Here is a 27,440-nt window from a genome sequence, read left to right as displayed (position 1 = left end):
CACGCTTTGCATTGGACTTGGTGACGTATGGCTTAGATGCAGCTGGTCGCCCATGGAAAGCCGTTCCATGAAGCTATCTGCGTACTGTATGTGGGCTAATTGGAAGGTGACATGAAGTTTGGAGCTCTGTAGCAACTGACTGTGCAGAAAGTCTTTGCACGATGCCTTTCGGCATCCGCTGACCACTCTCTGTCAGTTTACGTGGCCTACCACTCTGTGGCTGAGTTGCTGTTGTTCCCAAACTCTTCACTTTTCTTATAATAAAGTTGACTTCAGATTATTTAGGAGCGAGGAAATTTCACGACTGGATTTGTTGCACAGGTAGCATCCTATGACAGTTCCACGCTGGAAATCACTGAGAGCGGCCCATTCTTTCACAAATGTTTGTAGAAACAGTCTCCATGTCTAAATGCTTGATTTTATACACCGGGCCAAGTGATTAGGGCACCTGATTCTCATCATTTGGATCGGTGGTCAAATACTTTTGGCAATATAGTGTATAAGTACACTTACATATTTACATACATATACATATTCATACATATATAGATATCTATAGATACATACACATACATATCTATAAATCGTATATAAAAGTAAACAGTGATGGGCAGTAACAAGCTACATGTAGCTCAGCTACGTATGTCGCTTAACTACATTTTCCAGTAGCTTGGCGGTTGTTTAGCTACTTTTTTAATGAGTAGTTTTTCCTTTAAAAGAAAATTGACTGCGATTAGAGGCCCAAAAAAATACAGAAACAATAATGATTGATTGGTATTCGGGACGCTTCAAGCTGACTCAAAAAAAAAGAAACATAATTGAAAATGGCAGAGGAATTCTCTCCCACACATTAGATTTTTCCTTTAGTGATGAAGACGACATGCAGGAAACCCCTACTAATGCATGCCGTTAATCATATTTAGATAAATGTGTTTGGAGAAAACAATGGCCGAAACCTCAGCTTTTAGGTTAACCAAAATAATACCTGCTTTCTTCTTCAAAGACATACAACACAAATTTAGGAACACACACAAGGTGAGATGAGTTCATGAGTGGTTTTACTGCACATAACCAAGGTTACATTACCAAAATAAATTGTGGCATTGGGGGAGGGGTTATTTTACAAATCTACATGTAGCAGTTCCAACCAACTATACACAAACAGTTTATTTTATGGAACATTTCTTGTTCTGTTTGTTTTAAAAACAAACAAAAAAGTTCATAGGAGGGTAGTCGAAATAAGTTGATGCTTCAGTCAGTGAAGACATGTTCAGTCAAAGAAAATGTGTATTTTAAATGAATGTACACAACGTTGTATACTAATGAACATACCTAAAACATACATACACTACTAATATAAAACATTCTGGTCTATAAACGGTACACATTTTTGCAAAAGCCCGCAGCTTCATTTGTTGCTGATGCTCTCACGTCTTTCATCACACACACCACAACTCACACTTCCTCACTAGTGTGTCTTCTCATGTGTCTTTTCAACGTATGTGTTTGTACAAAACCTTTAGCACAAATTGAACAAGAAAAAGGTTTCTTGTCAGCGTGCGTTCTCATGTGTGCTTTCAAATTACTCTTTTCCGTAAAACACTTAGCACAGATTGAACAGACAAAAGGTTTTTCACCCGTGTGCGTTTTCATGTGTCTTTTCAAATCACTATTTTGTGTAAACCCTTTACCGCAGATGGAACAAGAAAAAGGTTTTTCATCAGAGTGTGTTGCCATGTGTCTTTTCAAGAGTATATTTTTCGTAAAACCTTTAGCGCAGATTGAACAGATACAAGGTTTTTCACCAGTGTGTGTCGTCATGTGTGTTTTCAAATTTACATTGAGTGTAAAACTTTTAGCACAGAATGAACAAGAAAAAGGTTTTTCACCAGTGTGTGTTGGCATGTGTCTTCTCATATCACTACTTTGTGTAAAACCTTTACCACAGATTGAACAGGAAAAAGGTTTTTCACCAGTGTGTGTTGTCATGTGTCTTTTCAAATGTATATTTTGTGTAAAATCTTTAGCACAGATTGAACAAGAAAAAGGTTTTTCACCCGTGTGTGTTGTCATGTGTGTTTTCAAATTCATGTTGAGAGTAAAACTTTTAGCACAGATTGAACAAGAAAATGGTTTTTCACCAGTGTGTTTTGTCATGTGTGCTTTCAAATTACTATTTTCCGTAAAACCTTTACCACAAATTGAACAGATAAAAGGTTTTTCGCCAGTGTGTATTCGCATATGTATTTTTAAATGATTATTTTGTGTAAAACATTTACCACAAGTTGAACAAGGAAAGGGTTTTTCACCAGTGTGTGTTCTCATGTGTGTTTTCAAATTATGATTTTGTGTAAAACATTTACCACAGCTTGAACAAGAAAAAGGTTTTTTACCACCGTGTATTCTCATGTGTCTTTTCAGATTACGACTTTGATTAAACATTTTGCCACAGTGAGAACATTCAAAGTGTGTGTTGTCAGTGTGACCTGTGTTATCAGCTTCAGAGTCTTCATCATCAGTGTCAGGAGAGTGTGACGTTGTGTCATCACTATCCGATAGTGGAGCTAAGAGTTTGCCTGCTCGTGATCCTCCACAGTGGTCTCCATCAGCTTCTGTTGTCATGTGTTGAGTTGAGCTGCTGTTTGGAGGCTCCATCCCTCTCTCCTCCTCACTTTCACTTTTGACCTCATCATCTTCACTCTTCACAATGACACCAGTCAATGACATCTTGGGGACATCAACCTCCTCCAGTCCTTCAAGATCCTCTCCATTCTGACTGATGCTGTATTCTTCCTTTTCCTCTTTAAAAAGAGGGGGCTGGAGCTCCTCGTCTTCCACTTTAATGTGGGTGGAATGTGGCTCTTTCTCTTCCTTTTTAATGTGGGGGGACTGTGGTTGCTCCTGCTCCATTCTGCTGCTCAGGAAAATATGTTCTTACACACGTCTGCAGGAAACACACAAAAAAACATGATTTACAAAAGTCCAGCTTTGCTCAGTCATATGAGACAGTGTGTATTAATGTTCTTTCCTTTGTGTGCTTAGTTTTACAGTAACTTCATTGTATTATCAATAAACAACCTCAGAGATTGTTCATCTCTAATTTAACTGACTGTTTATTAGCCAAACTAAATTGGAACAATAAATTAAAAAGATGTGTAACAAGAAATACATATGTATTCTAACAAAATGCCTCAGTTAATTATGTCTTTAGATGACGGCACTTTAAAGAGGAACTGCACTTTTCATTCATATTTTGACTATTATACACAAACTTAATGTGACAATAAATACATGGCTATTTCTTTTTTTGGACATTCTTAATAAAAACAATACAACGACAACAAAAAAAGGCCTAATACATGGTGGCCAACCATGTAACTCATGGGAACAAACTATTCCGCCTATAAAACCCCTTTATATATATATAAAAAAAACAACTAAAAAAGGCCTAAAATACTCCATTTAAATGCAACATTTGTCCCTTTTCCACAGCAGGACTTTTTACAGGAACTTTCCCCATTTACACGGGGGAAGAAGTTCCCCCTGTGTTACCGCCAAAAACTACCCAGGTAGATTTAGAAATTTAGGAACTTTGTTTAGGTCCTGCAGCTAGGTGGTACTTATAAAATGTTTCTGGAACCTAATTGGGGGCGGGCTGTGCTGTCAATTGCTGATTGGTTCAACACAGTTGGGGGGGGGGTTCCTAAGACCTTGTTTTCGATCACAGGACCGCCATTACATATTGCAAATTGACTTGTTTGTATCTTGTTTATTTCTACTACAACAAACTTGACACCGGAGAGAAAAAAGTATGTGTCACGAGTGTGCAGGCAGCTTTGGCGAAGTGACAGACAGGATTATTATAAAGTGAAAACGCACCCACAAAAGGAGTGTAGAAAAGAACAAAAGAAGGCGAGTGCAGCGAAAAAAATGCACAAAACCTGGAACTTCTTTTGGAAAACAAACACTCAACACATGAAGCGGTAAGCATAGCCAAATAACAGGCAAACGAAATGCAGAGTAAATGGAACAACACAGAACCAATAGGAGACTGATAGGCTACAAAGCTTAGGTGTGTCCCGGTTGCCAATCAAGGACAGGTATGGGAGCCAGTACTCTGGACAGACAGGGGAAGTTAAACTAGAAAATCAGACTACTGGACAGGAACAAAAACATCACACAAATGGGAAAAACAACAAATCTAAAACAATCACAAGATGCCCTTTCCCACCGAAAGTTCACAAACTTTATGTTCCTGGATCTATAAGTTCACGTAGAAGTGTGTGGTTAGTGTTTCCACCGCATTTCACAGTTCGGGGTAGTTTAAACAAATCAGGCTGGTAACGTATGGAGGAGTGGATTACTACATTTCTACATTGATAACCATGTAAATAAACCGACAATATTAGGTCAGATTTACTTTACTAAAAAGTAAGTCAACGCCATAAATAAAAACAATGTAATTTGAAAAATAAAGTGTACTGAATAGTTCCTAAAATGTCAGGCTTTTGGTCCACAATGTCCAACAGTCAAAAAGTTGATCTCTCAGTCGATCTCTCAGTAAATGATGAATTCATGAGGGCCAGGTAATTCCTTTCAGATAATTTCAGCTGTAAATAACATAACAATTATGGTTAGCTTGTTGGCATTATCATTCTGTTCACTCGGGGTGAGGCTCATAACTACACAAATGGAGTGTCACAGACTACTTTTACAACCTGAACTAAAGTAAATAGTTACATTTTGATGTTGTTTACTTTCATTCGACTCGTGCGTTGCCTCCTTTATTTCACAATTATCTAACATAATCTCAAAATAGGAAGAAGCTGAGGTTGTTGCTTTGAGTCCGTCTTCAATGACACATAGAATGGACCTGCTATCCCCGTCTAAATAAGAAAATCTAATTTCAGTAGGCCTTTAAGTAAGTTTATGACAACCATAGAATGTGAGATATAACAGGATAATCCATACATTCATCATTTGTTTTCGAAAACGCTTACAAAAAAGTGGGACCCCAAAAATTTACTGTATTGGGGACGGCGTGGCGCGGTTGGGAGAGTGGCCGTGCCAGCAACCTGAGGGTTCCTGGTTCAATCCCCACTTTTGACCAACCTCGTCATGTCTGTTGTGTCCTTGAGCAAGACACTTCACCCTTGCTCCTGATGGGTTGTGGTAAGGGCCTCGCATGGCAGCTCCCGCCATCAGTGTGTGAATGTGTGTGAATGGGTGAATGTGGAAATAGTGTCAAAGCGCTTTGAGTACCTTGAAGGTAGAAAAGCGCTATATAAGAATAACCCATTTACCATTTACTGTGGGACCCCATATAAGGGCTTCACGGTGGGAGAGGGGTTAGTGCGTCTGCCTCACAATACGAAGGTTCTGAGTAGTCCTAGGTTCAATCCCGGGCTCGGGATCTTTCTGTGTGGAGTTTGCATGTCCTCCCTGTGAATGCGTGGGTTCCCTCCGGGTACTCCGGCTTCCTCCCACTTCCAAAGGCATGCACCGGGGGATAGGTTGATTGGCAACACTAAATTTGCCCTAGTGAGTGAATGTGAGTGTAAATATTGTCTGTCTATCTGTGTTGGCCCTGCGGTGAGGTAACGACTTGTCCAGGGTGTACACCGCCTTCCGCCCGATTGTAGCTGAGATAGGCACCATCGCCCCCCTGCGATTCCAAAGGGAATAAGCGGTAGAAATGGATGGATATGTATGTATGTATGTATGTATGTATGTATGTATATATATATATATATATATATATATAAGGGACGTGCGGTGAGGTTCATGGCTGGTGAGGCACTGACTTTATCACAGTCAGATTTACAAACATATGAACCCTAAAGAGCATCTTATTCACCATTTGATTGGCAGCGGTTAATGGGTTATGTTTAAAAGCTCACAGCAGCACTCTTTACACATACAATCTGTAGCACACAAAAAAGTACATTTAATAAAAAAATTGTTAATATGGTCTTACCTTTTCTTATAAATGAAGTCAATGCGCCGCTCCTTCTGAACAAAAGCATCGATAACTTGTCTATAGAAGTCTTCCTTATCTTTCTTCAGTTTTAAAAGTCTCTCTGTCTCGATGGAGATCACTGCCAGGGAAGAAAGTCGTCCTTGATCGGTCCTGTTCCGACTGTATGTTTTGATTCTTTTCAGTGCTGAGAATGGCCGCTCCACCGATGCTGTAGTAGCTGGAACAGTGAGCACTAGCTGCAGTAACTTTGTCGCCTGAGGAACGATTTGGATGAGGTCCTTCTGGGCCAAAAAGCTGAGAAGCTGTCCAGGAGATTTACATTCATCCCTCACCGTTTGTGAGCTATACAGTGCAACAAGATCCGCCTTTAGTTGCACAAAGTCAAAGAATCTGGCATATTTTGACAGGCTCTGCAGTTTTGTGTCATCAAAATGTTTTGACATTTTACGGAATTTTGAACAATCAACCAAACCAAAGAAAGCCAGCTCACCAAAATGATCAAACCTAGCCTTCAATTGATAGCTTATGTCATCCAGAATGTTACAAAACACTTGTTTTCGTTCAAATCTAATTGACTGTCTGCCTCCACTCTCTGCCAAGCCAAATGCGCTGCATTTCTTCTCAAATCTGTCACAAAAACTTTCAAACTGCAGTCTCATGCGCTCGAGAGTAGCAATGGTGTCGCGGATGCGTGCAAGACAATATTCAATGTCCATCACTTTGTTTTGCAGCACTCTAAAAAGTGCATTAGTCTCATTGAAAATGTCCTCATATACCATAAGGAGAAAGCATGTAGATGCATTTGACAGCCACTGATTGTATCCTGCTGCCATCATCAGCGTGTCATTATCCCACCTGTCAGGATTTTCAATGATGATGTGAAATAACGCGCGCAGATCATCGTGGTGCATGCTTATTGTCTGCAGAAGCCGAGCGTTAGAGCTCCATCTTATGGGCGCTGCTCTAGGTAAACGGCGCTTGACAACATCATCCAGAAAGTGGGTGCACTTTGTGGACTTGCTGAAAAATGAGGCTAGTCCCTCAGCTGTTTTAAAAAACGTGCGACACTCGGGCATGCACTTTGCTGAATGCAATAGCACTAAATTCAGCTTGTGTGCGTAACAGTGGGTGAACATGGCTTCGGGCACTCTTTCTTTAATTTTAGCTTGCACGCCATTAAGCTCCGAGGCCATTACAGCGGCCCCATCATAAGTCTGAGCTACAAGCTTTTTAACACAGTCATACTTTTTCAACACTCCCAGGACATACTCAGCAATGGCAGGAGCCCGTCTGTCATTACTGACGTCATCAAATCCCAAAAATGCCTCCCTCACCAAATAACCGGCTTCAGTTTTCGCCACATACCGTAATATGACAGAAATCTGAGCTTGGTTTGTGACATCTGTGGTCTCGTCCACTTCTACAGCAACAAATGGGGCTGCACTGATCTCCTTTTTAATGTCATTTCTAATGACATCCCCAACTGCTTCGATTAAATCATTCTGTATTGTATTTGACAAACCAGAAAATACAGTGGATGTCTCCAAATGCCTTGCTAGCCTGTCATCATGATCGTTCTCAGCAATAGCATACAACAGTTCAACATAGTTGCCACGATTGGTAGAGCCTGTACTTTCATCATTTCCACGGAATGCCAGTTGCTGTTTGGCGAGGAAGCAGGTGACATTGATGAGGTCTTTTAAAATCTCTCGGTTCTCCTTTACCTTAGCATTGTGGGTGCTTATGTTGAGTCTTCGCCGTTCATCCAAAGCCAAGTCTATCCTGGACATCCCGAACGTTTTGAGCGCGATCTGGCTGTGAATGTGAGTGGTCGACCGCTCATGTTTGATGATGCTTCTCTGCAAATTCTTCAGGTCGCAATATCCCATCTGAGTCCAGACATTGTCACAAGAAGAGAAAAGAAGACAGGAAAAGCAGAAAAGGCGGTTTCTTGCTGGACACCCACACAGCCAGCCTTTTCGTGTGTACCACGCCGTTTGAAAAGTACGGGTCTCCTGTTCCGAAGTCTGAAGCAAACCTTTTAGCTCCGGTGTCGGTCTTCCTTTAATTATAACCTCCTGCTTCGATTGAAAATCCAATTTAGAAAACTGTTTTATTTTAGATATGTAATCCTCCATGTTAAAAGTCCAGGCTAGAGGACAAACTAAACGATCGCTGCCGCTGCACTTGACTTGCTAACTGTAGCTTTTTGCCATATTAAAAAATATATATGTAAAAATATTTATATATATGTAATACAGGGGACAAACGGTAAGAAATGAATGGATATATATATAGAGAGAGAGAGAGAGAGTGAAAGAGAGAGCGAGAGAGAGAGAAATGTAAAAAAATATATAAATATATATGTACAAATAAAGTTAGCAAGGATTTGAGAGTAAGAAAGTAAACAAACCTGTTCTGCGTAACAAAACTTGATGCTTCTTGAAAACAGCATCCAGGTGTCGTTAGTTCACCTCTGGTTGGAGAAAGTCGCCCCCCTCGTATTCCGCTATCTTTCCTTGTAAAACTACAAATACTTATTCCACAACCAGTTAGTCGCTAATTATCCAACAGTCTTAGCATTTGTATTTTGCACATATTCGCACAATTTCCACACTCTACACTCACAATTGTGCCCGATTGGCGTTGTGTGAATAACTTCTGGGTCTCTTTGTTAGCAGCTGGCAAGCTAAGCTAAGTAGCAGGCCAAGTTAGCCTCAGAAGCTTCAAAGTTCACTGAGTCAAGTCGAGTTAATCCTGACATGAATAAAGTTTAGTTTGTCATATTTTGGAATATGTACAAACTTAAAAAGGAACGAATTAACGCAGACTTAAAGACCACGCTTTAACAAGACGATCGGTAGCAGAGTACGCGATCAGTCTGCGCATGTGTAAAGGCTGAATTACGTCACTTCCGTTACCATGAATTGATTGACGTCAGGGGTGTCCAAACTTTTCCACTTCGGGCCGCAGACTGAAAAATCGAAGCAAGCGGGTGCCATTTTGACATTTTTTTTTATTTTAAAAACCAATAAAATATATGTATAACCAATATATATTTAGGACTCCACTCAGGCTTGATCCCGGGGACCCCAAAGGGTTTTGGTCAAAAAAATATAAAAAATGTGTCATTATTCAGTATTATTTTGTTTTATTATTATTCAAATTTTAAATCTCGAGATCAACATTAGGTCCATCCGTCAATATAATGATTTTAAAGATTTAAGTTGTATGCTCTTTTTTTTATATTACAAAATATGCAATATTTTCACCCAATTATTTTTTAAGTGGAATACTTGAAATTATATAATAATTGGAGCATTAAAAAGGTCAATAACTCATAACACCATTGATTTTAATTAATATTTTTTTTGGAGCAATGAGACTTAAAAACAAATCACACTAAAATTATTGGGGATCCAAAAGGGTCCTACTCATTAAAGTGTTAAAAAATAAATTATACATTTTTTTACTGTTTACTTTTATAATCTCGAGACTGATTTCAGATCCATCTGTCAATTATAAGTTTTATTGTTGTTTATGTTTTTTGTTTGTTCATTTTAGGCCTTTAAAAAAAAAAAAAAAAAACCTCAGTTTTTTATATGGCAAAGACAAAATATGCAACATTTTCCCCAAAAAATATCTCAACGTGGAATATTTAAAGTGACGTAATTGGAGCCTTGAATAGGCATATGCAGTCCTCTCCAAGGTTTCTCATAGTCATCATTGTTGACGTCCCACTGGGGTGAGTTTTTCCTTGCCCTTATGTATGCTCTACCGAGGATGTCGTTTTGGTTTGTGCAGCCCTTCGAGACACTTGTGATTTAGGGCTATATAAATAAAGATTGATTGATTGATTGATTGGTTGATAAACATTGCAACATTTTCTTGTTACATTTCACCCGTTTACTCCTTTATATCACTTTTTACGTTTTAACATTTTTTGGATGAGGCCCCCGAGCTGCACTTTGGACACCCCTGATCTACGTGAACCCCGACTTAAACAAGTTGAAAAATTTATTCTGGTGTTACCATTTAGTGGTCAATTGTACGGAAGATGTACTGTACTGTACAATCTACTAATAAAAGTTCCAATCAATCAAATTCGACAAGAAGTGACGTCAGCTATCCGGTACGCATGCGCGAACTGCTCTTGCATTCTGGTTGAGTAAAAATCAACAGAGCAGTGTGGTCTTTAAATCAGTATCTATTCGTCTGCGGTGTGACAAACTAAATTGTATTTATTGTTCGTGTCAGGACGAACTCGATTTAGTGAACTTGGAAGCTTCTGAGGCTAATTTAGCCTGCTAGTTAGCTTAGCTTGCTAGCTGCTAACCGAGAGACTTACGTGATCAAAACATCGCTTAATAGACACAAGTGTGAGTGTAAAGTGTTGCGATGATGCGAAAATGTGTCCAATACAAATGCTGAGAGTGTTGGTGAATCAGCGACTAACTACGAAAGTGGAGGAAATATTTCTAGTGTTAGAAAGATAACACGACGAAGAACTTTCTCGAACAAAAAAAAAAAGAGGAGAACAAGCGACAACGTCAACTACTGGACGCTGTTTTCAAGAAGCATCAAGTTGTGTTACACAGAACAGGTTTGTTTACTTCTTACTCTCACATCTTTGCTAACATTGTTATCACCGGGAAAGATGAGATAACCTACCTAGGTTCCATTCTAGAGGCCAATCTTTCCTGTGATAAAATTGCAACCGAGGTAATCAAAAAGGTCAACCAAAGAACGAGATTCCTCTACAGAATCTCCTCTCTGGTCAACAAAAGCACCTTGAATATTCTAGCGGGACCTCAACTCATTCAACCCTTTTTCGATTACGCTTGCACCTCCTGGAACCACAGCACCTCTAAAACCCTCAAATCTAGACTCCAAACATCCCAGAACAAGCCAGTCCGGTTACTTTTAGACCTCCACCCCAGATCACACCTCACTCCTACCCACTTCTCCAAAGTGGGCTGGCTCAGGGTGGAGGACAGAGTCAAACAACTTGCACTGAGCCTAGTCTATAAAATCCGCTACACCTTCCTGATACCGAAGTACATGTCAAACTACTTCCTTAACGTAAATGACCGCCATAACCACAACACCAGGTGGAGCTCCACACACCACGTTACACCCATATTCCGATCTAACAAAGGTCTTAACTCATTCTCTTCCTATGCCACATCAATGTGGAATGCACTCCCAACATGTGTAAAAGTAAGTGCATCTCTATCCTCCTTCAAAACCGCTCTAAAACGACGCGTCCTGGCAATTTCAACCCTTGACTAATACCCTCCTCCATTCACATCCCATCTCCCCGGCTTGTAAATAATCAAATGTATTTCTAATGTATATACTTGTTATGCTATCTGAACTCACTATGTTCTCTGCTGGCTGTACTTATCCTACTAAGTCAGACCTACACTGTTTCACTGTCCATTTCTCTGTTGATGCAATTGTTGATGACTGAAGTACTGATATCATCCAAAGCTCCTCATCCCACTGTAAATAATGTAAATAATTCAATGTATATACTATGATGATTAACTTGTGTGATGTCTGTATTATGCTGATAGTATATATTTGTACCATTAATTGATTAACGTGGACCCCGACTTAAACACGTTGAAAAACTTATTTGGGTGTTACCATTTAGTGGTCAATTGTACGGAATATGTATTGAACTGTGCAATCTACTAATACAAGTTTCAATCAATCAATCATCATTGTCATGAAAAAAAAAAGATTGAAATAACTTTACTGGGAGGTACGATCATATTATGACGGTTATGGAAATGGAAACGCATTTTTATTTGCACACAAAATATAAAATAATAAGCTATAATCAAAGCAACTGCATTGTTTTCCACATAACTGCGGTCTATTCATAGCTGCAGTATAAAGGGAATCGGATTTTTTTACATTTCCCAAAATGCAATGCCAGTATCCATATTGAAGGGTGAACGTTCTTATTTTTTCAAAACTTTATTTTGATCACAAAATGATACAGACATTTAAAGGCCTACTGAAATGAGATTTTCTTATTCAAACGGGGATAGCAGGTCCATTCTATGTGTCATACTTGATCATTTCGCCATATTGCCATATTTTTGCTGAAAGGATTTAGTAGAGAACATCGACGATAAGGTTTGCAACTGTTTGGTCGCAAATAAAAAAGCCTTGCCTGTACCGAAAGTAGCAGACGATGTGCGCGTGACGTCACGGGTTGTGGAGCTCCTCAAATCCTCACATTGTTTACAATCTCGGCCACCAGCAGAAATCACTGCACGTAAGTGATTATATTACGGACTTTTGATCCCTCTGGCGATACTGCATCAAAAACCGACATCAGTGTGTAAAGAATATCACCACATGGGCTCAGGAACACTTCAGAAAACCACTGTCAGTAACTTCAGTTGGTCGCTACATCTGTAAGTGCAAGTTAAAACTCTACTATGCAAAGCCAAACCCATTTATCAACTATATCCTGAAATGCCACCGATTTGGCTGAGTTCGAACTCACCTAAGATGGACTGATGCAAAGTGGAAAGGTGTTCTGTGGTCTGACGAGTCCACAGTTCAAGTTATATTTGGAAACAGAGGACGTGGTGTTCTCCAAAACTAAGAGGAAAATAACCATTCGGATTGTTATAGGCGCAAAGTTCAAAAGCCAGCATCTGTGATGGTATAAGGGTGTATTAGTGCCCAGGGAAAGGGTAACTTACACATCTGTGAAGGCACCATTAATGCTGAAAGGTCCATACAGGTTTTGGAACAACATATGTTGTCATCCAAGCAACGTTATCATGGACGCCCCTGCTTATTTCAGTAAGACAAGTGTTACAACAGCCTGGCTTCGTAAAAAAAGAGTGCGGGTACTTTCTTGGCCCGCCTGCAGTCCAGACCTGTCTCCCATCAAAAATGTGTGGCGCATTATGAAGTGTAAAATACGACAGCAGAGACCCCGGACTGTTGAACGACTGAAACTCTACATAAAACAAGAATGGGAAAGAATTCCACTTTCAAAGCTTCAACAATTAGTTTCCTCAGTTCCCAAACATTTATTGAGTGTTGTTAAAAGAAAAGGTGATGTAACACAGTGGTGAACATGTCCTTTCCCAACTACTTTGGCACGTGTTGCAGCCATGAAATTCTAAGTTAATTTTTATTTGCAAAAAAAAAATTATGAGTTTGAACATCAAATATCTTGTCTTTGTAGTGCATTCAATTGAATATGGGTTGAAAAGGATTTGCAAATCATTGTATTCCATTTATATTTACATCTAACACAATTTCCCAACTCATTTGGAAACGAGGTTTGTAAAATGTCAGTTAAATTAGAGATTAACAAACGTCCAATTTGAGGTTGATTTTTGATATTACAACCAAGTTACTGTAAAACTAAGAACACAAAGGGAAGTGCATTAATATACACGCTGTCTCGTATGACTGAGCAAAGCTGGACTTTTCTGAATCATATGTTTATATCCTTGTGTGCTGCAGAAATCTGTGAAGAACATCTCCCTGAGGAGTAGGAGTGGACCTCCAGGATGGAGCAGGAGATACCACAGCAACATCTCACCAACATTAAAAAGGAAGATGAAGCGCTTCAGCCCCCACACATTAAAGAGGAAGAGAAGGAACACAGCATCAGTCAGAATGTAGATCATCCTAAAGGACAAGAGGAGGTTGATGTCCCCAAGATGTCATTGACTGTTGTCATTGTGAAGAGTGAAGATGATGAGGTCAAAAGTGAAAGTGAGGAGAAGAGAGAGGTGGAGCCTCCAAGCAGCAGCTCAACTCAACACATGACAACAGAAGCTAATGGAGACCACTGTGGAGGATCACAAGCAGACAAGCTCCTAGCTCCACTATCAGATAGTGATGACACGACGTCACACTCTCCTGACACTGATGATGAAGACTTTGAAGCTGATACGACATGTCACACTGACAACACACACTTTAAATGTTCTCACTGCAGCAAAACTTTTTATCACCACCATAAAATGAAAATACACATGAGGATACACACAGGTAAAAAACATTTTTCCTGTAAAATCTGTGGTAAAGGCTTTACACAAAGTCATAATTTGAGAATACACATGAGAACACACACTGGTGAAAAACCGTTTATATGTTCAATCTGTGCTAAAGGTTTTACACAAAATAATAATTTGAAAGCACACATGACAACACACACTGGTGAAAAAAATTTCACCTGTTCAATCTGTACTAAAGGTTTTACCCAAAATATTCATTTGAAAGCACACATGACTACACACACTGGTGAAAAACCGTTTATGTGTTCAATCTGTGCTAAAGGTTTTACACAAAATAATAATTTGAAAGCACACATGACAACACACACTGGTGAAAAAAATTTCACCTGTTCAATCTGTACTAAAGGTTTTACCCAAAATATTCATTTGAAAGCACACATGACAACACACACTGGCGTAAAACCCTTTATCTGTTCAATTTGTGCCAAAGCTTTTACACAAAATAGTAATTTGAAAACACACATGGCAACACACACTGATGAAAAACCTTTTATCTGTTTAATCTGTAGTAAAGGTTTTACACGAAATATTTATTTAAAAACACACATGGCAATACACACTGGAGAAAAAACATTTATCTGTTCAATCTGCGGTAAAGGTTTTACACAAAATGGTGATTTGAAAGCACACATGACAACACACACAGGTAAAAAACGGTTTTCCTGTTCAATCTGTGCTGAAGGTTTTGTACGTAAAGATCTGTTGAAAAAACACATGAGAAAACACACTGGTGAGGAAGTGTGAGTTTCAGTGTGTGTGATGAAAGATCCTCTTAAAAGTGACACGGCAAATTAAGCTGCAGGATTTTAAATAAATTGTCAAAATCTTAACTTTGACTTTCTAACATAACCACATATGTGACATCATCATGTGCGTATCACAATCTTGTAAATATAATTCATAGATTAAATATGTTAGATTAGAAGATGTATGTATGTTTTCGTATCTGCAGTAGTATACAACATTGTATTCATTTATTTTCATAACACAATTACTTTGAAAAGGTTTACATTGACTGTAACATTAGCTTATTCTGTCTACCCATATATTATTTTTGTATTAGTTTTAAAAATACAAACATAACATTACATTTGTTACATAAAATAAACATTGTATGCAAGTACAGACAATATAATACAAATTATGTTTTGATCTTATTCACAATAGTTTCAAATGTATGAAGTGTGTTGGATATTTTAATTTCAATTACTAAAACAATCCACAGATGAACTCCTTTATATGATGTACATATTTTTATTGGGTGTTTTTTTAATACCTTTGATTTTGGCTACACATACATCCCTCCTAGTTCATATATATTGGTTCACATCTGAAACATCTTCTGGACCGTTTCTGAAAGCATGTTATGTACTTTATACATATTTTGTGCAGTTTTGTATTCGACAAGATAATTTACATTTGACATCATTTGTTGAGTCTGGATAATCCATTATTTTAATTATCCTTACAGCTCTCTTTTGTAATATGGATATTGGTTTTGTAAATGATATCTATGTCTCCATATGCAATAAGAAATGTATGCTTCAACTAAAGTTGTGTACAATAAATGTGAATATGTGTTGAGTACGTACTTTGTTTTAGTTCATATTCATACAATGTGAAGCTGTGCAATCTTGATGGAGTATTAAAGAGGATTAAAAAGATTAAAGGGATATGCAGTCCAAAAACAAGCTAAAGAAGTGCTAAGATACAATACAGAGAAGCCAGACCTATTGGAATTTAATTTAAATAATTGCTCGTGCTTACATGATAATTGGGTTAGGTTAGTGTATTTAACTCCACCGTGTCACCTCCTCTGACACCAGCAATACAGTATAGCCTCCTACTGTAAGAGCCGAACTCCTAAATGGCACGCCCTTTTAACTTATCTTGGCTATGTTGGGTTTTTTTGAACTCAAGAAGTATTAAAAACAAGGTTAAAATTTTCCAGGTTGTTGTAGAAGTGCAAAAATACAAGACATTATATATATATGTAATGTATATATACATATATATATATATATATATATATATATATATATATATATATATATATATATATATATATTAGGGGTGGGCAAATTAATGCATTAATTATGAGTTAATTCATCAATCTATTAACGCCGACAATTATTTTATCGCACATTTGCGTATGTTGTTTACATGCTTTTATTTTGTTAACGCCTTTTCTTAACAAGATGGCGTCGAGGAGCTCTTGGTAAAGATGGAACATTTGGCAAAAATACCGGACAATTCTACAAATTTCATGGCTGGCTTACAGCGTGGTCACTCCGGGATCACTTACGACCGCCAGACAATTCTGGATGTGGATAGATCGGGCCGTTTTGGACTGAATGACGCGTGCTTGCTAGACCGGCTAGCTAGCATGGGAATACTTTGCCGGCTACATCCAGCGGCCTGTGAAGCAGCGGAGTATTTGTGTTGTCTGTCTATTTATGAATAATGTAGACGAGGAGTGTTGGCTGAGTTCTTAACGTTTGCTTTCAGAGCGTGCATATCACAACATACAAGATGCCGTCATGGCGACACACAACCTTTACCGGGCTACCGCGCATGCTCGTCACTCCTGTTGCATGCCCGGTAGGGTAGTTCTATATCTCCCTAGCTCATAACATCACAATATAGTACCATGTATATGATGTGTTCAGTTTATCAAAGCACCAAGCAAACAATCGGAAAATTCCCATCATATCAATTCCTAGATATGGTCATAATTATTTTAAGTGCACTACGCAGAATAAACACAACATTATTAATATTGCTACTACGGATAATTTGATCAAAAATTCCCTAAAACAGCCCACTACCTATGATATAGGTTTTTTAAACATAAGATCCCTGATAAAAAAAAATGTTTCTGCTGTTACCTCAGAAATTGCCTGTTCAGATGTTATGATTGTGGCTCAGAGATTTGTATGTAGATTATATTTATTTTCCATAACAAACAGGATAACTTAAATACCCTGGCAGTGGTAGTAATAAGCTCAAATGTTTGTATTTACATTTTTTGAGTTGATTTTCATAAAAAATGCTATTTAACTGCTACTGTTTAACAAGGACTGACTTAAATTGTGTTTGCACAACAAATGTTTTGGCGCTTTTGTTCATGTGGGAGAATATTCCAATTAAGGTGCACTACACACTACTTTTGAATTCATTATTGGGCTTTGCATATACAATGCAGTTAATCGCGATTAATCGGACAAATAGTGCGATTAACTTCGATTAACATTTTTAATCGTTGCCCAGCCCTAATATATATATATATATATATATATATATATATATATATATATATATATATATATATATATATTGCATTCTACTGTTGAGTTGAATTTAGTTGAGTTTGTATTTATTTTGAACATGCATGCATACAACATGATACATCACAATTTCCAGTTTCTCTATTCAACATGTTCGAAAAGGAGTAGGTAAAAGCAGAGCTTATTTAATCCTACCCCTTTTGCTTTACATAGCAGTTGCTAAAACCTTTGTTCACTTCCTGTTCTCAATTTATTCACAATATGCTATATAAGTAATAAAAATAACAATAAATAAATAATAATTACTGAAGTAAGTTATGTATATACAAACCTTGTTTCCGTATGAGTTGGAAAATTGTGTTGGATGTAGGGCTGGGCGATATGGCCTTTTTTAAATATCGCAATATTTTTAGGCCATATCGCGATATACGATATATATTACGATATTTTGCCTTGGCCTTGAATGAATACTTGATGCATATAATCACAGCATTATGATGATTCTATGTGTCTACATTAAAACATTCTTGTTCATACTGCATACATATATGCTACTTTTAAACTTTCATTCAGAGAGGGAAATCACTACTAATTTATTAAAGTTATTAAGTAATGGCACAGACATTCAAGTAATTTCCAAAACATAAAGTGCAAGATTGTCGGAGACATTTTAAGTGTCGAATAAAAATGAGCTGCATAATAGGAAATCAAATAGTATTTGTCCTTCACTATGTGGTAGGTTACTACGGACGTTGTTAAATTCTCTTCATTCTCTAGCGAGTGACTTTTCAAATGATGCTACGTATTAGCAGTAAAGCTACTTTTTGATAGCAACGCTTTTGCCTTAAACTTGACAAATTACGGTTGTCTGTTCGACAGGAAAAAATGATTAATGAAAGATTAATATATTATTTAGAGTCAAAAGAAATTATTAAAAAAACTACCAAAATGGTTTTCGCAAAGCAAGAAGCACAAATGACCCAGCAGTGCAGCTGGAAGAGGAAATTAGAAAGGGACAAATAAATAAAGAAAGTATAATTGCGGTATTTTTTGACATAGAGAAAGCGTATGATATGTTGTGGAAACAGGGGTTGCTGATGAAACTAAGTAAGATTGGGATTAGAGGAAGAATGTACAGATAGATAAAAGACTTTTTAACAAGTAGAACATTATTGGTAAAAATAGAGAATGAATATAGCAGAGAATACGAAGTGGAAAATGGGACCCCACAAGGGAGTATAATAAGTCCAGTACTATTTTCCATCATGATAAATGAACATTTTAGTGAAGTGGAAGGGTTAGTGGAGGTGGCATTGTTTGCTGATGATGGAGTTATGTGGAAGAGAGGTAGAAATACAAATCATATAGAAAAGAAGATTCAAAAAGCGGTAAATAATGTTCAAGACTGGGGGACGGCTTGGGGTTTAAGATTCTCTGTTGGAAAGACAAAAGTCATCAATTTTACGAAGAGGAAAGTACAAAACAAGCTCCAAATAAAACTCTATGAAGAAAACATAGAAGAGGTACAAGTATTTAAATATTTAGGAATATGGTTTGATAAAAATATTAACTGGTCAACACACGTCAGCAAGATAGTGGAGAAAAGTAAAAAGGTGTTAAATATAATGAGGGCTTTGAGGGGTAAAGATTGGGGGGCTGATAGGTTGACATTGAAAACAATATATATCACTTTAATTCGATCTGTTATCGACTACGGATGCATTATTTAACAATCTGCTTCCAAAACTCTACTTGGGAAAATAGACCGGATCCAGTCGCAGGCTTTAAGATTATGTTGTGGAGCTACTAAAACTACTCCAGTGGCAGCATTACAAGTAGAAATGAACGAAAAACCTATGGACATGAGGAGGGATCAACTCTCAGCAGTTTATTGGGCAAACTTAAAAGGATCCAAGCAAGGACATCCAACCTGTCAAGTGCTACTAAACTCCCAAGAAAAAGGGAAGAAAAAATGAATAGTTTGGGTGGATAATAGGAGATATATGTAACAAAACACAAATAGACAATATTAAAGTTAGCCCTACAGTACCAATTCCTGCAATACCACCGAGGATGCATGACAACCCAAAGGTAAACATGCAATTACTGAAGAATAGACATTTAAATAGTTACCAAATAGAACAATGGATTGAGGAAATGTTTTTTGACAATATTATGATATACACAGATGCATCAAAAACTATAAATAGTAAAGTAGGAGCTGCTGCAGTTATCCCACAGAGAAATATAGTGTTAAATAAAAGAATTAGTGATAAACTATCTGTTTTTACGGGGGAATTGGTAGCAATTTATATGGCAGTTAACTGGATAGAGGAAAACAAAGCAAGGAAAGTAGTCGTGTGCTCGGACTCCAGCAGTGCATTGACGAGCATAAAAAACATAGCATCAGAAACAAGACAAGATATAGTTTATGAAATAGTTCAGGCAATCTACAGGATAAATAAAGCGGGAGGTGTGGTAACATTTCTCTGGGTTCCTGCTCATGTAGGAGTTGAGGGAAATGAGTTAGCTGATAGATACGCAAAACAAGCAACCACTAAAACAGAAGTAAACATGGAGATTAAGCACAGTAAAGAAGAAGTGAAGCGCATAATTAAGATAGAACACAATAAAAAGTGGCAGGATAATTGGAATAAGGAAACAAAAGGTGGAGAGTTTTACAAAGTCCAGAGGAGAGTAGGTGTAATGAGAGGAGGGGGTAGAAATAGGAAAGAAGAAGACATTATTACTAGAATGAGATTAGGACATACATATCAAAATAGTTCACTAAAATTGATAGGAAAACATACTAAAGGGCTGTGTGATTTTTGCCATCAGATAGAAAATGTTGACCAAGTCTTAATACAATGTAGGAAATACAATAGAGAAAGAAAAATACTGGATGATAAGTTAGCAAAAGAAAATATTAGGTTAGAAGTGGGAGGTATATTAGGATTGCATTCAGAAAACATAGGATACAAAGCAATATACACATATTTAAAAAACACTGGGTTAAATAAAAGAATATAGAGTAGGGATCCACCTCGGTGCACACTCCATTACAGTAGGTGGCGGTAATGCGCACCAGAAGGTTGCTTGCCAACCGCCATAAAAACAAAAGAAGAAGAAGAAGTCAGCTATCCGGTACGCATGCGCGAACTGCTCTTGCATTCTGGTTTAGTAAAAATCAGCAGAGCAGTGTGGTCTTTAAGTCGGTATCTATTCGTCTGCGGTGTGACAAATGAAGTTGTATTTATTGTTCGTGTCAAGACGAACTCGATTTAGTGAACTTGGTAGCTTCTGAGGCTAATTTAGCCTGCTAGTTATCTTAGCTTGCTAGCTGCTAACCGAGAGACTTACGTGATCGAAACATCGCTTAATAGACACAAGTGTGAGTGTAAAGTGTTGTGATGATGCGAAAATGTGTCCAATACAAATGCTGAGAGTGTTGGTGAATCAGCGACTAACTATGAAAGTGGAGGAAATATTTCTAGTGTTAGAAAGATAACACGACGAAGAACTTTCTCGAACAAAAAAAAAGAGGAGAACGAGCGATAACGTCAACTACTGGACGCTGTTTTCAAGAAGCATCAAGTTGTGTTACACAGAACAGGTTTGTTTACTTCTTACTCTCACATCTTTGCTAACATTGTTATCACCAGGAAAGATGAGATTACCTACCTAGGTTCCATTCTAGAGGCCAGTCTTTCCTGTGATAAAATGGCAACCAAGGTAATCAAAAAGGTCAACCAAAGAACGAGATTCCTCTACAGAATCTCCTCTCTGGTCAACAAAAGCACCTTGAATATTCTAGCGGGAACTCAACTCGTTCAACCCTTTTTCGATTACGCTTGCACCTCCTGGAACCACAGCACCTCTAAAACCCTCAAATCTAGACACCAAACATCCCAGAACAAGCCAGTCCGGTTACTTTTAGACCTCCACCCCAGATCACACCTCACTCCTACCCACTTCTCCAAAGTGGGCTGGCTCAGGGTGGAGGACAGAGTCAAACAACTTGCACTGAGCCTAGTCTATAAAATCCGCTACACCTCCCTGATACCGAAGTACATGTCAAACTACTTCCTTAATGTAAATGACCGCCATAACCACAACACCAGGTGGAGCTCCACAAACCGCGTTACACCCATATTCCGATCTAACAAAGGTCTTAACTCATTCTCTTTCTATGCCACATCAATGTGGAATGCACTCCCAACAGGTGTAAAAGTAAGTGCATCTCTATCCTCCTTCAAAACCGCTCTAAAACGACGCGTCCTGGCAACTTCAACCCTTTGCTAATACCCTCCTCCATTTACATCCCATCTCCCCGGATTGTAAATAATCAAATGTATTTCTAATGTATATACCTGTTATGCTATCTGAACTCACTATGTTCTCTGCTGGCTGTACTTATCCTACTAAGTCAGACCTACACTGTTTCACTGTCCAATTCTCTGTTGATGCAATTGTTGATGACTGAAGTACTGATATCAACCAAAGCTCCTCATCCCACCCCCCGGATTGTAAATAATGCAAATAATTTAATGTATATACTATGATGATTAACTTGTGTGATAACTGTATTATGCTGATAGTATATATTTGTACCATGAATTGATTAACGTGGACCCCGACTTTAACAAGTTGAAAAACTTATTCGGGTGTTACGATTTAGTGGTCAATTGTACGGAATATGTATTGAACTGTGCAATCGACTAATACAAGTTTCAATCAATCAATCATCATTGTCATGGAAAAAAAAAGATTGAAATAACTTTACTGGGAGGTACGATCATATTATGACGGTTATGGAAATGGAAACGCATTTTTATTTGCACACAAAATATAAAATAATAAGCTATAATCAAAGCAACTGCATTGTTTTCCACATAACTGTGGTCTATTCATAGCAACAGTACAAAGGGAATCGGATTTTTTTACATTTCCCAAAATGCAATGCCAGTATCCATATTGAAGGGTGAACGTTCTTATTTTTTCAAAACTTTATTTTGATAACAATATGATACAGACATTTAAAGGCCTACTGAAATGAGATTTTCTTATTTAAACGGGGATAGCAGGTCCATTCTATGTGTCATACTAAATCATTTCGCCATATTGCCATATTTTTGCTGAAAGGATTTAGTAGAGAACATCGACGATAAGGTTTGCAACTGTTTGGTCGCAAATAAAAAAGCCTTGCCTTTACCGAAAGTAGCAGACGATGTGCACGTGACGTCACAGGTTGTGGAGCTCCTCACATCCTCACATTGTTTACAATCATGGCCACCAGCAGAAATCACTGAACGTAAGCGATGATATTACGGACTTTTGATCGTCTGCATCAAAAACCGACATCAGTGTGTAAAGGATATCACCACATGGGCTCAAGAACACTTCAGAAAACCACTGTCAGTAACTACAGTTGGTCGCTACATCTGTAAGTGCAAGTTAAAACTCTACTATGCAAAGCCAAACCCATTTATCAACAATATCCTGAAATGCCGCCGATTTGGCTGGGTTCGAACTCATCTAAGATGGACTGATGCAAAGTGGAAAGGTGTTCTGTGGTCTGACGAGTCCACAGTTCAAATTATATTTGGAAACAGAGGACGTGGTGTTCTCCAAAACTAAGAGGAAAATAACCATTCGGATTGTTATAGGCGCAAAGTTCAAAAGCCAGCATCTGTGATGGCATAGGGGTGTATTAGTGCCCAGGAAATGGGTAACTTACACATCTGTGAAGGCACCATTAATGCTGAAAGGTCCATACAGGTTTTGGAACAACATATGTTGTCATCCAAGCAACGTTATCATGGACGCCTCTGCTTATTTCAGCAAGACAAGTGTTACAACAGCGTGGCTTCGTAAAAAAAGAGTGCGGGTACTTTCTTGGCCCGCCTGCAGTCCAGACCTTTCTCCCATCGAAAATCTGTGGCGCATTATGAAGTGTAAAATACAACAGCAGAGACCCCTGACTGTTGAACGACTGAAACTCTACATAAAACAAGAATGGGAAAGAATTCCACTTTCAAAGCTTCAACAATTAGTTTCCTCAGTTCCCAAACATTTATTGAGTGTCGTTAAAAGAAAAGGTGATGTAACACAGTGGTGAACATGTCCTTTCCCAATTACTTTGGCACGTGTTGCAGCAATGAAATTCTAAGTTAATTTTTATTTGCAAAAAAAAATAAAAAATTATGAGTTTGAACATCAAATATCTTGTCTTTGTAGTGCATTCAAGTGAATATGGGTTGAAAAGGATTTGCAAATCATTGTATTCCGTTTATATTTACATCTAACACAATTTCCCAACTCATATGGAAACGAGGTTTGTAAAATGTCAGTTAAATTAGAGATTAACAAACGTCCAACTTGAGGTTGATTTTTGATATTACAACCAAGTTACTGTAAAACTAAGAACACAAAAGGAAGTGCATTAATATACACGCTGAGCAAAGCTGGACTTTTCTGAATCATATGTTTATATCCTTGTGTGCTGCAGAAATCTGTGAAGAACATCTTCCTGAGGAGTAGGAGTGGACCTCCAGGATGGAGCAGGAGATACCACAGCAACATCTCACCAACATTAAAGAGGAAGATGATGAGCGACAGCCCCCACACATTAAAGAGGAAGAGGAGGAACACAGCATCAGTCAGAATGTAGATCATCCTAAAGGACAAGAGGAGGTTGATGTCCCCAAGATGTCATTGACTGTTGTCATTGTGAAGAGTGAAGATGATGAGGTCAAAAGTGAAAGTGAGGAGAAGAGAGAGGTGGAGCCTCCAAGCAGCAGCTCAACTCAACACATGACAACAGAAGCTAATGGAGACCACTGTGGAGGATCACAAGCAGACAAACTTTTAGCTCCACTATCAGATAGTGGTGACACAACGTCACACTCTCCTGACACTGATGATGAAGACTCTGAAGCTGATACAACATGTCACACTGACAACACACACTTTAAATGTTCTCACTGCAGCAAAAATTTTTATCACCACCATAAAATGAAAATACACATGAGGATACACACAGGTAAAAAACTTTTTTCCTGTAAAATCTGTGGTAAAGGCTTTACACAAAGTCATAATTTGAAAATACACATGAGAACACACACTGGTGAAAAACCGTTTATGTGTTCAATCTGTGCTAAAGGTTTTACACAAAATAATAATTTGAAAGCACACATGACAACACACACTGGTGAAAAAAATTTCACCTGTTCAATCTGTACTAAAGGTTTTACCCAAAATATTCACTTGAAAGCACACATGACAACACACACTGGTGAAAAACCCTTTATCTGTTCAATTTGTGCCAAAGCTTTTACACAAAATAGTAATTTGAAAACACACATGGCAACGCACACTGATGAAAAACCTTTTACCTGTTTAATCTGTAGTAAAGGTTTTACACGAAATATTAATTTAAAAACACACATGGCAATACACACTGGAGAAAAAACATATATCTGTTCAATCTGCGGTAAAGGTTTTACACAAAATGGTGATTTGAAAGCACACATGACAACACACACTGGTAAAAAACTGTTTTCCTGTTCAATCTGTGCTAAAGGTTTTGTACGTAAAGATCTGTTGAAAAGACACATGAGAAAACACACTGGTGAGGATGTGTGAGTTGCAGTGTGTGTGATGAAAGGTCCTCTTAAAAGTGACAGTGTCAGGAACACAAGAACATCAGCGGCAAATTAACATCACCACATAACATATTTGACATCATTCTGTGTGTATCACAATCTTGTAAATATAATGTATACATTAAATACTTTAGATTAGGGGATTTATGTATGTTTTAATATCTACAGAAGTATACAACAATGTATTCATTTATTTTCATAACACAATTACTTTGAAAAGGTTTACATTGACTGTAACATCAGCTTATTCTGACTACCTATATATTATTTTTGTATTTGTTTTAAAAATATAAACATAACATTACATGTGTTATATAAAATAAACATTGTATGCAAATACAGAGGATATAATAAAAATTATGTTTTGATCTTATTCACAATAGTTTCAAATGTATGAAGTGTGTTGGATATTTTAATTTCAAATACTAAAACAATCCACAGATTAACTCCCTTATATGATATACATATTTTATGTGTGTTTTTTTTAATGCCTTTGCTTCTGGCTACACATAAATCCCTCCTAGTTCATATATATTGGTTCACATCTGAAACATCTTCTGGACCGGTTCTGAAAGCATGTTATGTACTTTATACATGTTTTGTGCAGTTGTGTATTCTACAAGATAATTTACATTTGACATCATTTGTTGAGTCTGGATAATCCATTATTTTAATTATCCTTATAGCTCTCTTTTGTAATATGGATATTGGTTTTGTAATTGATATCTATGTCTCCATATGCAATAAGAAATGTATGCTTCAACTAAAGTTGTGTACAATAAATGGGAATACGGGTTGAGTACGTACTTTGTTTTAGTTCATATTCATACAATGTGAAGCTGTGATGGAGGAATGGTTAAAGCTTAAAAAGATTAAAGGGATATGCAGTCCAAAAACAAGCTAAAGAAGTGCTAAGATACAATACAGAGAAGCCAGACCTATTGGAATTTAATTTAAATAATTGCTCATGCTTACATGATAATTGGGTTAGGTTAGTGTATTTAACTCCACCGTGTCACCTCCTCCGACACCAGCAGTATAGTATAGCGTCCTACTGTAAGAGCTGAACTCCTAAATGGCACGCCCTTTTAACTTATCTTGGCTATGTTGGGCTTTTTGGAACTCAAGAAGTTTTAAAAACAAGGTTCAAAGTTTCCAGGTTGTTGTAGAAGTGCAAAAATACAAGACATAGAAGCCCCACCTGTTAGAATTATTCAATTGAAAAAAATGCTTAAAGGGGAATTGCACTTTTTTTTTTTTTTTTTTTTGCCTATGGTTCACAATCATTATGAAAGACATGACGACGGATTGATTTTTTTTTAATGCACTCTAAATATTAAACAAATTGAATAAAAGTCTGCTAACTGCGAGAGGTCATCTATTCCGCCCATAAATAACTATTCAATAAGCGGCAACAATACTTCATTTTTTGACTTGAATACTAACCATATATTAGTGATATTGTTATTATAAGCGCTAACCCAGACAAACTATTTGGAGTGGCGCCGTGATCATTACTTTGTGTCCCTATGTTTATATCATCGAGTGGTCTGCTGTTTCCTCGCTTCCCTGCTCCCTGCAAGTTTATTCTAGATCAGAGGTAGGGAACCTATGGCTCGCGAGCCAGCTGTGGCTCTTTTGATGACTGCATCTGGCTCTCGGATAAATCTGAGCTGACATTGCTTAACTTGATAAGTAATGAATAATTCCACTTGTAAGAAGTGTTAAAAATAATGTTCGAAATAGAAAACATTCTCATGCATTTTTAGTCCATCCATCTGTTTACTACCGCACCTGTTCAAGAAGTTGCGTTAAGAAGTTATTTATTTATTATTGGTTACTGTGGGGCTTGGTGGTTCTTCAGACCACCAAGCACCGACATGAGAGCCCGTTTCAGGGTTATACTATTGTTTTATTTTTCAATAAGTCTCTCAGTTGCTTTCCAGCAATTGTATTTTTCTCTTTCGTTCTCGCTCGCGCTCTGGCTCCAGCCCAACCCCGTCTCTCCTCCTGGCTGCTGCTTATAACAGAGCGACAGGTGATTAGATAACCAGGCTCAGGTGGGCCATCTACGCAGCTCTCGCTGATTTTGAGGCCGGTCCTGGCACACACCAGTTCGCTGCAGGCCGGCGGGCCACACCCCCTCCATAGTTAGCTTCAGAATAACAATGTTATTACAAAGAATAAGAGACCTATTATACTCTAGAAATGTTGGCCTTACTTAAAAATGCACCTGTTTAGTTGTGGTCAGTGTTAAAAAAAATATTATATGGCTCTTACGGAAATACATTTTGAAATATTTGGCTTTTTGGCTCTCTCAGCCAAAAAGGTTCCCGACCCCTGTTTTAGATCATCGATCATGCATCTCACCTGAGAAGTACATGGCTGGGAATATAATCCGACAATTTACAATACTTTGACAGCCGTTTTGGACCTGGAACTG

The 27,440-nt window shown here is 37.8% G+C and overlaps 3 protein-coding genes across 7 annotated transcripts; 2 read left to right on the top strand and 1 right to left on the bottom strand.

Moving 5' to 3' along the window:
* Positions 1-1,041: 1,041 nt before the first annotated feature.
* On the bottom strand, positions 1,042-8,926 carry LOC133564643 (gastrula zinc finger protein XlCGF26.1-like). 5 transcript variants are annotated; one of them, XM_061919095.1, is made up of 4 exons: positions 8,394-8,925; positions 7,705-8,185; positions 5,978-6,197; positions 1,042-2,944 (listed from the first exon to the last, which is right to left on the bottom strand). In XM_061919095.1, the coding sequence occupies exon 4, from the start codon at positions 2,908-2,910 to the stop codon at positions 1,456-1,458; it is 1,455 nt and encodes a 484-aa protein (XP_061775079.1). In that variant the 5' UTR covers positions 2,911-2,944; positions 5,978-6,197; positions 7,705-8,185; positions 8,394-8,925; the 3' UTR covers positions 1,042-1,455. The 5 variants fall into 5 exon arrangements, with proteins under 5 accessions (XP_061775079.1, XP_061775080.1, XP_061775078.1 ...); XM_061919093.1 differs by having other exon boundaries at positions 2,793-2,944; positions 5,978-8,185; positions 8,394-8,507; positions 8,609-8,926; XM_061919096.1 differs by lacking the exon at positions 5,978-6,197 and having other exon boundaries at positions 8,394-8,926.
* Positions 8,927-10,106: 1,180 nt separating this feature from the next.
* On the top strand, positions 10,107-15,630 carry LOC133564647 (gastrula zinc finger protein XlCGF28.1-like). Its single transcript, XM_061919103.1, has 2 exons — positions 10,107-10,583; positions 13,487-15,630. The coding sequence occupies exon 2, from the start codon at positions 13,534-13,536 to the stop codon at positions 14,788-14,790; it is 1,257 nt and encodes a 418-aa protein (XP_061775087.1). The 5' UTR covers positions 10,107-10,583; positions 13,487-13,533; the 3' UTR covers positions 14,791-15,630.
* Positions 15,631-20,463: 4,833 nt separating this feature from the next.
* LOC133564655 (gastrula zinc finger protein xLCGF3.1-like) lies at positions 20,464-25,796 on the top strand. The gene is made up of 2 exons (XM_061919116.1): positions 20,464-20,946; positions 23,842-25,796. The coding sequence occupies exon 2, from the start codon at positions 23,889-23,891 to the stop codon at positions 24,975-24,977; it is 1,089 nt and encodes a 362-aa protein (XP_061775100.1). The 5' UTR covers positions 20,464-20,946; positions 23,842-23,888; the 3' UTR covers positions 24,978-25,796.
* Positions 25,797-27,440: the final 1,644 nt, after the last annotated feature.

The sequence above is a fragment of the Nerophis ophidion genome, linkage group LG13 (assembly GCF_033978795.1).
Source record: "Nerophis ophidion isolate RoL-2023_Sa linkage group LG13, RoL_Noph_v1.0, whole genome shotgun sequence".
In the NCBI taxonomy this organism is placed as follows: Eukaryota; Metazoa; Chordata; class Actinopteri; order Syngnathiformes; family Syngnathidae; genus Nerophis; species Nerophis ophidion.
This window is presented reverse-complemented; position numbering and strand designations above follow the sequence as displayed.

Excerpts from the sequence above, each read along its gene's own strand:
- LOC133564647 (XM_061919103.1), top strand. The coding sequence starts at position 13,534 with ATGGAGCAGGAGATACCACAGCAACATCTCACCAACATTAAAAAGGAA.
- LOC133564643 (XM_061919092.1), bottom strand. The coding sequence starts at position 8,118 with ATGGAGGATTACATATCTAAAATAAAACAGTTTTCTAAATTGGATTTT.
- LOC133564655 (XM_061919116.1), top strand. The coding sequence starts at position 23,889 with ATGGAGCAGGAGATACCACAGCAACATCTCACCAACATTAAAGAGGAA.